The sequence below is a fragment of the Idiotropiscis lumnitzeri genome, chromosome 13 (assembly GCF_059441095.1).
Source record: "Idiotropiscis lumnitzeri isolate Australia: NSW breed Sydney's pygmy pipehorse chromosome 13, RoL_Ilum_1.0, whole genome shotgun sequence".
In the NCBI taxonomy this organism is placed as follows: domain Eukaryota; kingdom Metazoa; phylum Chordata; class Actinopteri; order Syngnathiformes; family Syngnathidae; genus Idiotropiscis; species Idiotropiscis lumnitzeri.
Window position 1 is genome coordinate 21,418,828 of NC_142403.1, and position 12,520 is coordinate 21,431,347.

Here is a 12,520-nt window from a genome sequence, read left to right on the forward strand (position 1 = left end):
TGGCTTCCAGGCCCAACAGCGAATCACAGCCCGTGTTGTTGCCAACGTCATCGCACAGTAGCAATGGCGGCTTTGAGTTTACTCAGGTCTGTGGCTGCTATCGCAGCGAGACTGAGTCCACCAAAATCGGGAAATGCGGCGAGAAATCTACTTGCTCGAACATTAGCGCGGACGGACAAAGGTACATGAAACCACGAATGTGTCAAGCGCTGGAATTTTGTGAGATAAGTTTGTCGTTTTTTTCCTGTGACCTTGCGAAAGGTTTTGTTAGCATGCTAACGATAGCTAGCTGCTGCAGTTTGAATTGCAATCAATATGAAGTAACACTATGAATCAACTTTATTTTCATGACATTAAATTTATGACTTATATGTCCGAGTTGTATATCTGCAACACTGTTGCAATTAATTTGAAATGTAATTTGGTTGAACTTTGGAATTTTTGCCTCTTATAGAACAACAACAAAAACACTCAACATTTTAGAACATCTCTCTTGACTGTTGCCCCACAGCCACAAATTGTTTCTAGTGTTTGTCCTCAATGAGGTTGCTTGCAGTTGACATTGGCTGACAAATGGCCTGGTCATCAGCCAATCATACATATAAAATATTAACAACTCTGGACAATTTGGGTTGTGCTTTATTCATATTTTTGGAAAGTGAAAAGAAGCCGGAGAAAGCCCACAAACAAACACAGCCCTCACGGAGTGTCTGGAGCAAAGTTTCGAATGCTGAACCTCAGAACTCTGAAGCACTCACTACTGATACAGAATTATTTTTGTACGCATTTCGCTCCATGCTCATTAATCTCTTGTGTTTTCAGTGGCTGTTCGTTGGGGTCATGGGAAGAAAATGTTTGTCATCAAACCAACTGAGTTTTATGACAAGAGATTTCTGCGTCTGTTGGTGAGTTTGGTGCAATTGTTCACCATTTAAAAACTGTTCCCAGCTGTCTTCTTCAAAGTTCTCTGACATTCTCGTATCAAATTACGCACAAGGACAATTCACTGAATTTTAATTTGTCACACGCTTTTGTTATCATGATGACGGACGGCGCCAAGCACAAGCGTTGGAGGATGACACAAATGCTTCCTTTTATTTAGTGTTGCCAAGTTGGCAACTTTCCAAATCTTACTTAGAAGACGACGATTGACCATTTTGGGTTTTTCACTTAGCAATTCTACATCCTGCTGACTGGCATTCCGGTCGCTATAATCGTCACATCTGTGAATCTCTTCATTGGTGAGTAATCCATCTCTTTGAGTTCAACTCAACTTTCATTGTGGCCTCTAATCATGCGTGATTGTGTTGTGAAGGTGAAGCAGAGCTGGTGGAGACCCCTGAGAGTTATGAGCCTGAGCACTGGGAATACTACAAGGTATGGAGCCGCTTCCTCAACATTATCACTTACATTGGTCAACATTTTTTGGAATGTTCAGAGGTGCAAGTCAACTTTTCTACATTGTTTATTTATTATTATTTAGTTATTTTTTTTGCACAGACTCCATACCTGCCCACCTCGGATCTATTCAATGGAAATAATTCTCTCTCACGACATTGCAGCATCCCATCACGAGGTGGATTTCTCGGACCTTCTTTGACTCTCCAGTGAAGGACTATGAAAAGATGATGGCTGCCATCCAAATAGAAAAAGAAAAGGCAGACATGCGGTATGTGAAACTGCTTTTGTTTCTCAATATTCTGTTCTTCAGTAGACAAATGTCTTTTGATCTCATTGAAATTTAACGCATCATATAATGTTCATTAAATTCACTCGTTCAATGAAGTGAAAATCTAATATTATCCACATTTTTCAAAAGCAGGAAAAAATGATTTACAAGGCCAATTTCTACCTCCTTTTTTAAATTTCTGTTTTTTTTAAACTTGTGAGCTATAAAGAAAATCCCAAGAACATAAATCAGGATATATTTCTGTCTCTATTAAGAGAATTTCCATTAGGGTGTACAATTTTTAATTGAACAAACAACAAAACTTTGTTTACGTTATTCTAAGTGATTTGACAGATACTCAGATTTGAAGAAATAGTGTGTCTTTAGTTGTAAAACTTGTTGTGAAATGATTTGCTTGTGCAGTATAATGTCAACTACAAAGACGGACTCACGCACTATCCAAATAAGTGAAGCACTTAATTGCATGACAAACGGTTTCCTTTGTCATCTTTTTCTTTGGAGTATTGCCGATGTGTGTTCATGAAGTGGATGCTGTGTCTGCGTGTGCTCAACAGGTTGGCCCAACTTGAGGTGCGCAAACACATGAGGCAGAGAGGAGACGGCCCCTGGTTCCAAATCGAGACCCTCAACAAGGAGCTCATCGACAACAGCCCAAAGGCAACACCGGATAACTGAACCGGACTCTTTTTCAGTACGTTGTGCTGCTTGGACATTAACACCCGCCCCACCTACGCTTAAATAAAAATATCGACGTGTACTGTTTGGGTGTCTGAATTGGAAGATTCGTTGATTAGGGTTCCGTGAATTATGAAGATTAAAAACACAACTAAGCCACATTGGGCAAGATTTGTAGAACAGTTTTAACTTTAACCATGATCATTTGCAAATTGGGTTCAACATTTGTTTTTTCACCATACAAGAAAAGGAACATGTAGCTTTGTGGGATATATGTATTTTTTAATAGGCGTTAAAAAGAATAGAGTTCATCCAGAAGTGTTTGTATAAAATGTATTAGGATAGAAAAATTCACATTTCAAGTGTGAACACGTCTCATCCCATCAGACAATATGCTTACGTTTATATCCAAAAGTCAAATGTGTCTCCATTCCTCACTAGCACTGAACACAACACAAAACATTTCTATATTTCACTCATGAAACTTCCAGAGCTCGGCGGGGGTGGGACGGTTTGGCCCTCCAGCCCGGCTGGGGTGGGGGGCTGACAATTTTTCTGAAAGAGACCAGGGGCGCGGGGGGTTGAGGCCGGAACGGTTCAGAGAACGCGGCCGCAGGGCGGCGGACTATTCGGCAAAAAAGGGTCAAGTTCCCAGCTCCGATAATCAGAATGGGAATGCCCCTTCATGTAAGCCCTCTAATCTCGTTGCACACTTGAGTACAATGACAATAAAGGGATTTCTAATCTAAACGAGATTGGAAAACTCAGAAATTCAGCGTCCACTCGATTCTTGAGCAGTCTTGTTCAAATGTCAGCCCTAACCGACGAGCCTCATGATTCTCTCTTGTACTTTACACCTCCTTTGGAGTCCGAGCTTTAATAAGATAGCTAAACACAACAGTTGGTATCGGAGAAAACATTTTGCACAAAAGCTGGACAGAAAACATTTGAATGAAAACTAAACAGCCACAGTTGATACAAAATGTGCAAATTCCACTGACCAACAAAATGTTGAATTGTAAAACACTTTGGATTGTTCTGTAGCAAAGAGGCGTGCGTGGCCATTCTCGTTGCTCGCTTCTCAGGTTGCGCCGCTGTCGTGCGTGAGCGTCAGTCTGCTGTGGTCGCCACCGCTGCTCCACCATTTTTGCTGTGCCGCCAAGAAGCTGGCATCTCCCGCATCTTTGCTCCTCTTTGCTTTGGTCGAGCTGAGAGTCACAAGTTTGGGAGATTGGACAAGCAATATTGAAATCAGCATCATGAAACAACGATAAACATCTACCTGCTTTCAGACATGACGCTTAATGTGTGAAGCAGGTCCGACGAGGACGATCGAGTTGGTGCGCGTCCACGGACGGGCGAGCTGACGGGCCTTTCTGGAAGTGATGCTCCACTCAGCTCTGTTTCAGCTACTGCGGAGATCAGGAAACAACGGTGACTGTCACGATTTCATCAGAAATGAGCAATTAGTCACAGCTTTGGTAACAATGATTTGACAATCAATTTTCAAAATATGAGATGCCATCTGCATCAAAAAACATCATCGACCGATGATGCACTTTGTGACTCAACTCACTTGACAACAAGCAGCCGTTTAGTAAATATTCATCAAAAGAGAAGCTTTCAGGTGTTTATTGCCATGCTTAGCTGACGCATGCAAAACTGACCGGCAAAAAAGGGTCAAGTGCCCCACTCTGTTCTTTATCCTCTGCAAAGAATGACATTACAGAGCTGAGTCTTCAGTACACGATAACCTGTCTTGTCTTTCTCGCTGTCTGCAACCAGGTCGGCATCACCCAAGAAGGAATCTGTTCGTATCTGGATGCATCAAGCTCCCATCAACTCCGTATCCATGTTTGTCTTATACTGCCCCCAGGTGGCCAAGGCGCGTACACCAAAATGATCAGCACAATGTGCATCGAAGGAGAAAGACGCACAGTGTGACTTTGACAGCGGTGGTTCGTTGGAGTCGGCAAAAGGGCTCAATTCGAAAAAGTGCTGTTTCAGCCACGTAGCGCGATCTTCCTCAAAGGTCTTCCTCTGCAAGTACGAGAAGATCAAAAAGAAGCAGCGTGATCAAAGTCTTCATCATGCATCTTGTGGCCCTTGATGGCTTCTTTGCCGCGATCACCTCGATACTTAGTCGACTTGCGGCCTCTGTGAAGTTCCTCCTCTCCCTCTCAAACCTCGTTCTCTGGTCCTCGAGGTTCTTCCACTCATCTCGGAGACGATCGTTCTCGTGGAACACGTGGCAGTCGCCCGGCGTGGCAGACATCTCGTCCTCACACTGAGTGCTCAGCTTCTGCTACCGGAGGAAGGGAGCAAAAAAGACCAGACCGGATTTGGCAAGCCCCAAATCTTGTTTCTAACCTGCAAGAGGCGTTGCTGTTTTTCAATGTAGTCTTTACATTGCCGCACCTCGAGTCTCCGTTTGCTCATTTCCTTGGACGTTTCCTCTGGAACATTATCAGCGTCTTCGCTGTCATCTGTCCAAGTCAACGACAAACAAAGATGTTCACTTGTCCTTTGAGAACTGTTCATCTTAATTCTTCATTTTAACATCTTTGGAAAATTCCATTTCCAAATTTGAGGGAACAGCTCAGGAGTCTCCGTTTTGTGTTCCTACAAAAATATTGTCCAAGGCATACTTGGATGAGATTGGTGTGGAAGAGAAAACTAAAATAGAGATTGTGAGCTGAATTGAATGAAATTCAATTGTTTTCTTATTTGTTTAAAAACTCCCGAATTGCAAGACCCTGACTGGATTCTACAGCAACTGACCGATACAAGTTGGGAGGCGCTGCTTTGGAGATTTCAGAATTGAACAACTGGGCAGGAAGCCACTTCACCGACGACGTCAACCTACAGCGCTTGATTTGATTTGAACTTCATTTCATTGTAAAACATCATCATAAGATGTGCAAATGTTGTCTACTTGGAATCATTCTGGAAGGGGGATTTCCCCATCTGGCTCCTTCTCAAGGTTTCTATTTTTCCCGTTTTCTTTTTTTTTTTTTAGTTTTTCCTTGCCCTCCTTGGGCTCAAGATCAGGGAATGTTCTTTAAAAAAAACCTTAGCCATATTTGTCAACTTTCTTGAAACTTTCCTTTGATTAAGGGCTATAGCAATGTTTTAACTTGACTTTTGACTACCTCGACTGCCCAGTCTCTCAACGTGGTTCTTCAGTTTTCTCCACTGACGCCGAACGCTGTTGGGCAGCTTTTCTCGAGTGTGAACACTAAACAGCTCCACTCTCTCCTTACAGGAATCAATCGCTTCTTCTTCTTCATCCGAGTCCACCTGGACCAAAAAAATAAAATAAAATAAAAACATTCTCTTGTATCAGCACAGCTTTGTGATCATTATAAAGTGAATACCCCTGTATTGCAAAGATACATTTCAGACCCACGTTTTTTACAAATGAATGGCCAATATATAATAAGTGGTGAAAGTTATTAGCACAACAAACGGGCCATTTTCCTTTCAAGTGATGGCGATGAATGATGTAAATACGCATCGTAGCGTAGTGTAGCATCTGTGTCTAAAGAGGTGACGTCAGTGAATCTGGTTGTGGCTCTCCTTTCCCACCCTCAAGGGCATGGCAGTACGCACAAGTACTGTAGACTGTGAACGCGGATTGTGATCTACATACTTCGAGGGCAGCGTTGTCCCGTTTGTCTCCTTTGACAGTTGGCTTCCTGGAACGAAGAATAATCGCCATCTCTTTTTTCATCTGCTTCAAAAGTTTTCTCAACTCCGCATTTTCGAGCAGTAGCTCCTTCTGCCTGCTCTCGTAGTCCCCAAGCAGAGTTTTGTACATGTCGCCCTCGTGCCTGGGGGGGAAACACACAATTCAGCTTTTTTTTTTTTTTTGGTGTTAATTAGTCAACTTACTTTGCTTCTGTCTTCTCCGTCTTCCAAAGGCTTCTCTTGCCATCTGCTCTTCCAAGTTTGTTTGATAAATCAATAGCTAAAAGCAACAGAAAGTCATCATCTGCATACATCGGCGCGTTAGTCGGACAACGATGGCAAAAATGAGAAAATCGAACCAAGTCTCTTGTCCTTTTTGTCGACCAGGAGCTGATTCAGTCTCTCTTTCAGTTTGTTCAACTCTCGCTCCTTCCTCTTCATCTCATGATTGTACTGACTGGCTCGGCTCGAGACGATGTTCTGCAGCTTGTGAATCTGGAACAAAAACATTGCAAGTGACGATGTCCAATGCACGGCGCAATTTGTTTTTTGCTTGCACAGAGGTCAGGTGAGTGAACGACGACACCAGTCGGGGATGACCTTTGACCCGAAATGTGCCACAATCGGAGTGTAATTGAAAGCACTGCTGACATCGCAACATGAATGAAGATTTGGACAATATTCAGGCTGACTTGCTTTTTTTGGTCACTCTTCGTATGACAATGTATGACAAAATGTGAAACGTGTCATGTGGTCAGCGTGATGATGGTGGGCTGACAGATGTCATAATGAGATCATATACAACCATCAGGTTCCCGTGATTTACACGCTGTGTTTTGTCACTCCAATTGCCAGTCTTAAAGCATCTATATCTATATCTTTGCTGCTGTAACACTTCAAATTTCCCCATTGTGGGACTAATAAAGGACATCTTTATCTTTATCTTTACCTCTTCCTTTTCACTTTTCAAGCAGCTCTGCAAACTCTTCACTTTGAGCTGGAGTTGTCGTTCCCGCTCAGCATGTGCCATGTTCTCTCTTTTGGCAACTTCGAGCTGCTCCTATCGAAACAACATTGAGAGACGGGAAGTGTCAATTCCAGCATGATAAAGTTTTTGGCATGATGGCTCCTTCAGCGCGACACATCTGAATAGCGATCTGAAGGCTTCACTGTGTGCAAATTTCATTTAATTAAAAAAGTGAACATTAAAAAAAAAGGGCACAATTAGGGTGATTTCAAGAGGATAGACAAGAAAGTGACATCATTGAAGCGGAGTGGCTGAAAAAAGTGCATCTCTCCGGTATGACGTCACCTTTAATCGCGTGATGGTGAGCTGCAGGGAGTCAACGTGGTTGCTTGACTTCAACTGCTCCGTCTCCATGTTCTCCAGAGTTTGGAGGCCTCTGCGGTGCAGCTGAAGCAGCTCGTACATGCAGTTGAGTACCGAGATGACGTTCATATCCCAGCGGTTGCCCGACGGCATCCAAACTGGCGGAAGTCCCAGTGATAACATTTCCTGTGAATGAAAACGGACGCCAAAACATTTGTGACACAAAAAGGCATTGGAACATCGCTCACGTACGTGACGCTGAGCACGTGCACTAAATTTCTTTGGTCGACCATAGCGAGGCCTGTCGTGAAGAGAGAAAGCTCTTCTGTTAAAGTGTTGGCCATCGTGCGCAATTTCACATTTGTGTCTTGGAAACCTTACAGCCACGGCCATGTTTATGTAGAACAGCCAATTTCTTTTTTTTTTAGATCAGAACAGATTTCTTTGCCATGTCTTGGAATACGTCTCAGTGACATGACACTGTGTAGGGAAATTGGGAACAGTTTCACTTTGGGGGTCTCCTCACTTTTGTTGCCAACTGTTTATTTTGAGGGAACAGTAAATGAACGTTGCTATTCACGACAAGCTGCCTTTTTTAATCATTTTTTTCTTACTCTGTGATCAGAGCAGAGGTCACCAACCTGATTGATATGTGTTCCACATTCTGGCACGTTGTGTTCCGAGCAGAAGTTCAGCAGCATGGAGGAATTCCTGTGCACAGGTGCTGGTGACGGCTCCAAGTAGCCCATTTGGGGCGACGTTTGACATTTCATAGAGCTGCTGCAAACATCTGACAAAACAAATGTCAGTTAGATGCGTAGCATGCAAGACAAGCAAGTTATTTCTGGAAGGAACCTTTATTTTGAAAACTGGAAACAGAAATGAACGCCGCCTCTCATGGCCAATCCTCCAAATGATCTACTTTGTAGTTGTTCTTCATCCACATTAGATGGCATAGGAAAAAAAAAAGGGTTCACCAAAGCCAGCGAGGCTCCGGCCTTCCCTTGTGAAATTTGCACGAGTTGTCCGTGCCGACAGGAATTTTCCCAAAGTTCCTCTCACATTCCCAAAACACGCATGCAAAGGGTGTGAAAGTGCGCGTGCATATGCTCGTTGCTTGTATATTTGTGCCCTGCAAATGGCTATCGACCGCTCAAGGGTCAGCAACTTTTTTTTCTTTTCCAAAAACATGTGGTGTCTTCAGAATAGGTGTTTGACGAATGAACATGCCACTGCCAATCACAAGTCCATCTTACCGTGAATTCACTTGCATTTGAGCATTTAGGAAGTAACGGTCGCATTGTATGACACCAAGCCACAATGACGTGTGCTCGCAGAATGAATTGAATTTCAACCAATAAGGCATTCTTCCAATGCCGATGTGTCTCGTCTCTACTCCGTGTCCGGTTGAATTCTATTTTGGGTGTTATAAGAATTTGGTTTCATGCACACTGCACAGCATCCTACGTATGTTAATGTGCTGATTTCGTCTATCGCCCAAATTATGGGATAGCGGCTTGTTTTAGCCCCAATTATCACTATCGCCCCCAAATATCCGATATCAGACGGGCTCTAATCCGCTTGAGGTTACTACCTAGAGTTTTCATTTTCAAAAATTCAACTCACACGAGGAAGATTCTGGCATTGTTGAAGTTTTGAAAATCCACAACGTATAACTGCATACATGCACACGTTTTGTCTTCCAATTTGCTCCTTATGCAGCCAGCACCTGAAATAGAAATGACAGTCAAGTAACAGGCTCTTTGATGGCCATTTTATTGATTTGATTATTTTTAATCGGGTTGAAGATAAAGACATTGTTGTCCTCATCGCCATTGTAACATCATGTTTTTATTTCTCGCTGTTCATTTCATCAAAAAATTAAAAGTCGTTTTTCATTGTCTGTGTGTGAGACAAGAGACCGGACAAACATTAAAGTTTCACAATTTATATTGGAAATCGTGAGGAAATTGTAGATTGTGGACACAACTGGTCCAACGCGCTGCCCCTTCATGAAACATATTTTGGCCGGAAGGTTATCCAGTTGCAAGAAGGGAAAAGATTTAGAAAAGAGTTCATGCTCATTTGTTGACTTTTGTGTTGGTTTTAAGCTAATAAGTATTGAACCACCCAGGTCCTTGGTCCACCATGTGGAAGAGGAGGGAGAAGGATTTTGCGAAACAAAAATATGGAACCAAGAAATCGGGCCCAAAATCCTAAACTTCCACCCTAGGTTGCTAAGCTGTCTTGAATGCACACTCCTACCCAAGGTGATATTTCTTTTTTTTTTTTTTTTTAATCTCCCGGTACTTGCTCAGCTCATCCTCCCAGCGCGGACGTTTGTCCTCCTTTGTGTTGTTGATTTCGCAATTACAAATGGAAAATGAAGTGAATATTTGTGTTAAGTGATACATTTGTGCTTGACAAAAAGTGACATGATTGCATTGGTTCTAATAAATCTCCTAAACGAGTAGCATAAACATTCTTAGGGTGGAATGTTTTAGTGCTTCAATCACCATTTGTATTGATGAAATTCAGTAGAACAAATTATTATTATTATTATTATTATGCAAGGCTGGCAACCGACACAACTACGACTCCAGCAAGTAGGATATTATTGACCTTCGTAGTAGTCTGCTCATCTCAGTTATTTGTAATACGTTCAAATATTGTTGAGTATTTTCATTCAAAAAGTGAAACCCAGTATGTTAACACTCACTACAGACACAGTTAAGTCAAACCGTGAGAGTTGTTTTTAGAATTTGGATGGCTGCAATTTACAACTAATTAAAACAAGCACAAACTTTTATAGACAGTAATAAAGTGTTCAATAAATCGTTATTATCAGAGCTTGTCTATCCACTCCAGCCTTTTGCAATTTATCAAGAGCCATCATAAGGGGGTCCAGATACCCCCTTAGTCTGGCTGCCAGGATGGCCGAGTGGTCTAAGGCGCCGCGTTCAGGAGGCCTGGGTTCGAATCTCCCCATTGTGGGACTAATAAAGGGAATATTATTATTATTATTATTTCCTCATGATTCTAGTGGTGCGATTTTACAGCTCACAGATTGCGAACAGGGTCTTATCTTAAAGCTCTTTTGCTGATCTGATCAGGCTAATCCGGAACAGGCACTTTGCAGCTTTACCTGCACAACAACACCCTCAATGTTTCTCCCCACTCATTTAAAATACATTTGAACTTGGAATTGTGTCGACCAGGACGCAGTTTCGGCAAAAAACAAACCAAAAAATCTGTGCATTTGCGAAACACATTTTTACAGTTAAATTAGGAAGTTCCAAACTATTCCAAATACATGTCGGTATAACACAATAATCCAAACAGAAGCACAAATTTACCTTGTAGTTCAACTGAAAGGTGGTTACTTGAATTTACAATGGTGAAGTGGTGAAAGTGAAAGTCGGGTGACGCAATATGCAATCGTTTGGAATAACTGGGAGCGCGTCATGATCATGACGTGCTTTAATGCAATGAGGGAACAAACATGAGCTAACGACACGTCTTAGCGCAATCATCACAAATTGGGTTTATATACAACTTTTAAGCAGCGCAAAAAGGGCTATTTGAATTAGGTGGGGAGCAAAGTAGGGGCAAGTGTGGCGGAGGGGTCGCCTCGTTTACGACCCAACCCACTGACGTCTTGTTCACAACGTAGTTGTACATCAATGAAATAAATGAAACAAAAAAACAACAACAAATGGATCGACTTACAAAAGTGCATTTTCTCTCCGTCGCCGCTGGAACATTTTGCAACCCTCGTCTCTCCAAATTAGACCACATAAAGCAAAAAAAATAAATAAATAAATAAATCACACGTGGATTGGATGACGTGTCGCCTAGCAACGTACAACAACGCTTCTGATTGGCTGGTGCATTTTTCTTAGCAACGTACAAAAACCCTTTTGATTTCTCGTGGATTTCGCTTAGCAACGTACAAAAACCCATTTGATTGGCTCGTGGATTTCACTCAGCGACGTACAAAAACCCTTTTGATTGGCTCGTGGAATTCTCTTAGCAACGTACAAAAACCCTTTTGATTGGCTCGTGGATTTTGCTTAGCGACGCACAAAAACCCTTTTGATTGGCTCGTAGATTTCTCTTAGCAACGTACAAAAACCCTTTTGATTGGCTCGTGGATTTCGCTTAGCGACATACAAAAACCCTTTTGATTGACTCGTGGATTTTGCTTCGCAACGTACAAAACCCCTTTTGATTGGCTCGTAGATTTCGCTTAGCGACGTACAAAAACCATTTTGATTTGCCCGGGATTTCGTTTAGCAACGTTCAAAAACCCTTTTGACTGGCTCGTGGATTTTGCTTAGCGACGCACAAAAACCCTTTTGATTGGCTCGTAGATTTCTCTTAGCAACGTACAAAAACCCTTTTGATTGGCTCGTGGGTTTCGCTTAGCGACATACAAAAACCCTTTTGATTGACTCGTGGATTTTGCTTAGCAACGTACAAAACCCCTTTTGATTGGCTCGTGGATTTTGCTTATTAACGTACAAAAATCCTTTTGATTGGCTCGTGGATTTCGTTTAGCAACGTCCAGCAACTCTTTGGATTGTATGGGCTGATGTTTGTGCCACTAGAAACTGAATCTGAATAATATTGATTTGAACGTCGCCCTCCAGAGGTCTCTTTTGGTCCTGCAAAAGCACAATCAAAGTAACACTGAGGATGGCGGCTGGCAATACTAATGACGTAGTTTACGGCCTTCAAAACGAAGGGGCCGATTGGCCGACGAGATCTATGTTACATGGAATCCATTGCTCATCCAAGAGGCACCCCGATGTGCCACGAGTAACTGAATCAGAATATCGATTTGAATGTGAATTGCAAAACTTGAATACTGTCATTCAATAATTCAGTTTTCAATTCAAGTTAAGCAAGTCACATTCAAATCGATAATATTCATACTCAGTTTCTAGTGGCTGAAATATCAACCCATAGGATTGGCTCATGGATTTCATTTTGAAATAACGTTTCCATTAGGTTTGAGTGTGCCGAAATAATTAAGATGATGTGGTCAAATAAAGCAAGTCAGAATGACAATGAGGAGATATTTATTAATTTTGTGAGCGACTATGCGTACACGGATCCTCAGTTACGTGACT

General features: G+C 42.2%; 2 protein-coding genes across 8 annotated transcripts; one reads left to right on the plus strand and one right to left on the minus strand.

Annotated features, from left to right (window-relative positions):
- Positions 1-12: 12 nt before the first annotated feature.
- Positions 13-7,964, plus strand: ndufb5 (NADH:ubiquinone oxidoreductase subunit B5). Of its 2 annotated transcripts, XR_015846388.1 has the most exons (8): positions 13-181; positions 823-905; positions 1,175-1,241; positions 1,316-1,377; positions 1,563-1,669; positions 2,245-2,381; positions 3,451-3,799; positions 4,151-7,964. XR_015846388.1 is itself a non-coding variant. In XM_088314062.1 (6 exons), the coding sequence occupies exons 1-6, from the start codon at positions 64-66 to the stop codon at positions 2,363-2,365; spliced, it is 558 nt and encodes a 185-aa protein (XP_088170188.1). In that variant the 5' UTR covers positions 13-63; the 3' UTR covers positions 2,366-2,447. The 2 variants fall into 2 exon arrangements, 1 of the variants encoding a protein (XP_088170188.1); XM_088314062.1 differs by lacking the exons at positions 3,451-3,799; positions 4,151-7,964 and having other exon boundaries at positions 2,245-2,447.
- ssx2ipb (synovial sarcoma, X breakpoint 2 interacting protein b) lies at positions 2,627-11,197 on the minus strand. 6 transcript variants are annotated; one of them, XM_088314058.1, is made up of 14 exons: positions 11,115-11,197; positions 9,012-9,114; positions 8,027-8,175; positions 7,368-7,571; positions 7,005-7,115; positions 6,415-6,550; positions 6,260-6,335; positions 6,018-6,198; positions 5,518-5,665; positions 4,784-4,851; positions 4,497-4,667; positions 4,303-4,405; positions 3,648-3,777; positions 2,627-3,573 (listed from the first exon to the last, which is right to left on the minus strand). In XM_088314058.1, the coding sequence occupies exons 2-14, from the start codon at positions 9,028-9,030 to the stop codon at positions 3,447-3,449; spliced, it is 1,623 nt and encodes a 540-aa protein (XP_088170184.1). In that variant the 5' UTR covers positions 9,031-9,114; positions 11,115-11,197; the 3' UTR covers positions 2,627-3,446. The 6 variants fall into 6 exon arrangements, with proteins under 6 accessions (XP_088170184.1, XP_088170183.1, XP_088170181.1 ...); XM_088314057.1 differs by having other exon boundaries at positions 4,497-4,670; XM_088314055.1 differs by having other exon boundaries at positions 4,736-4,851.
- Between the last annotated feature and the right edge of the window lie 1,323 nt (positions 11,198-12,520).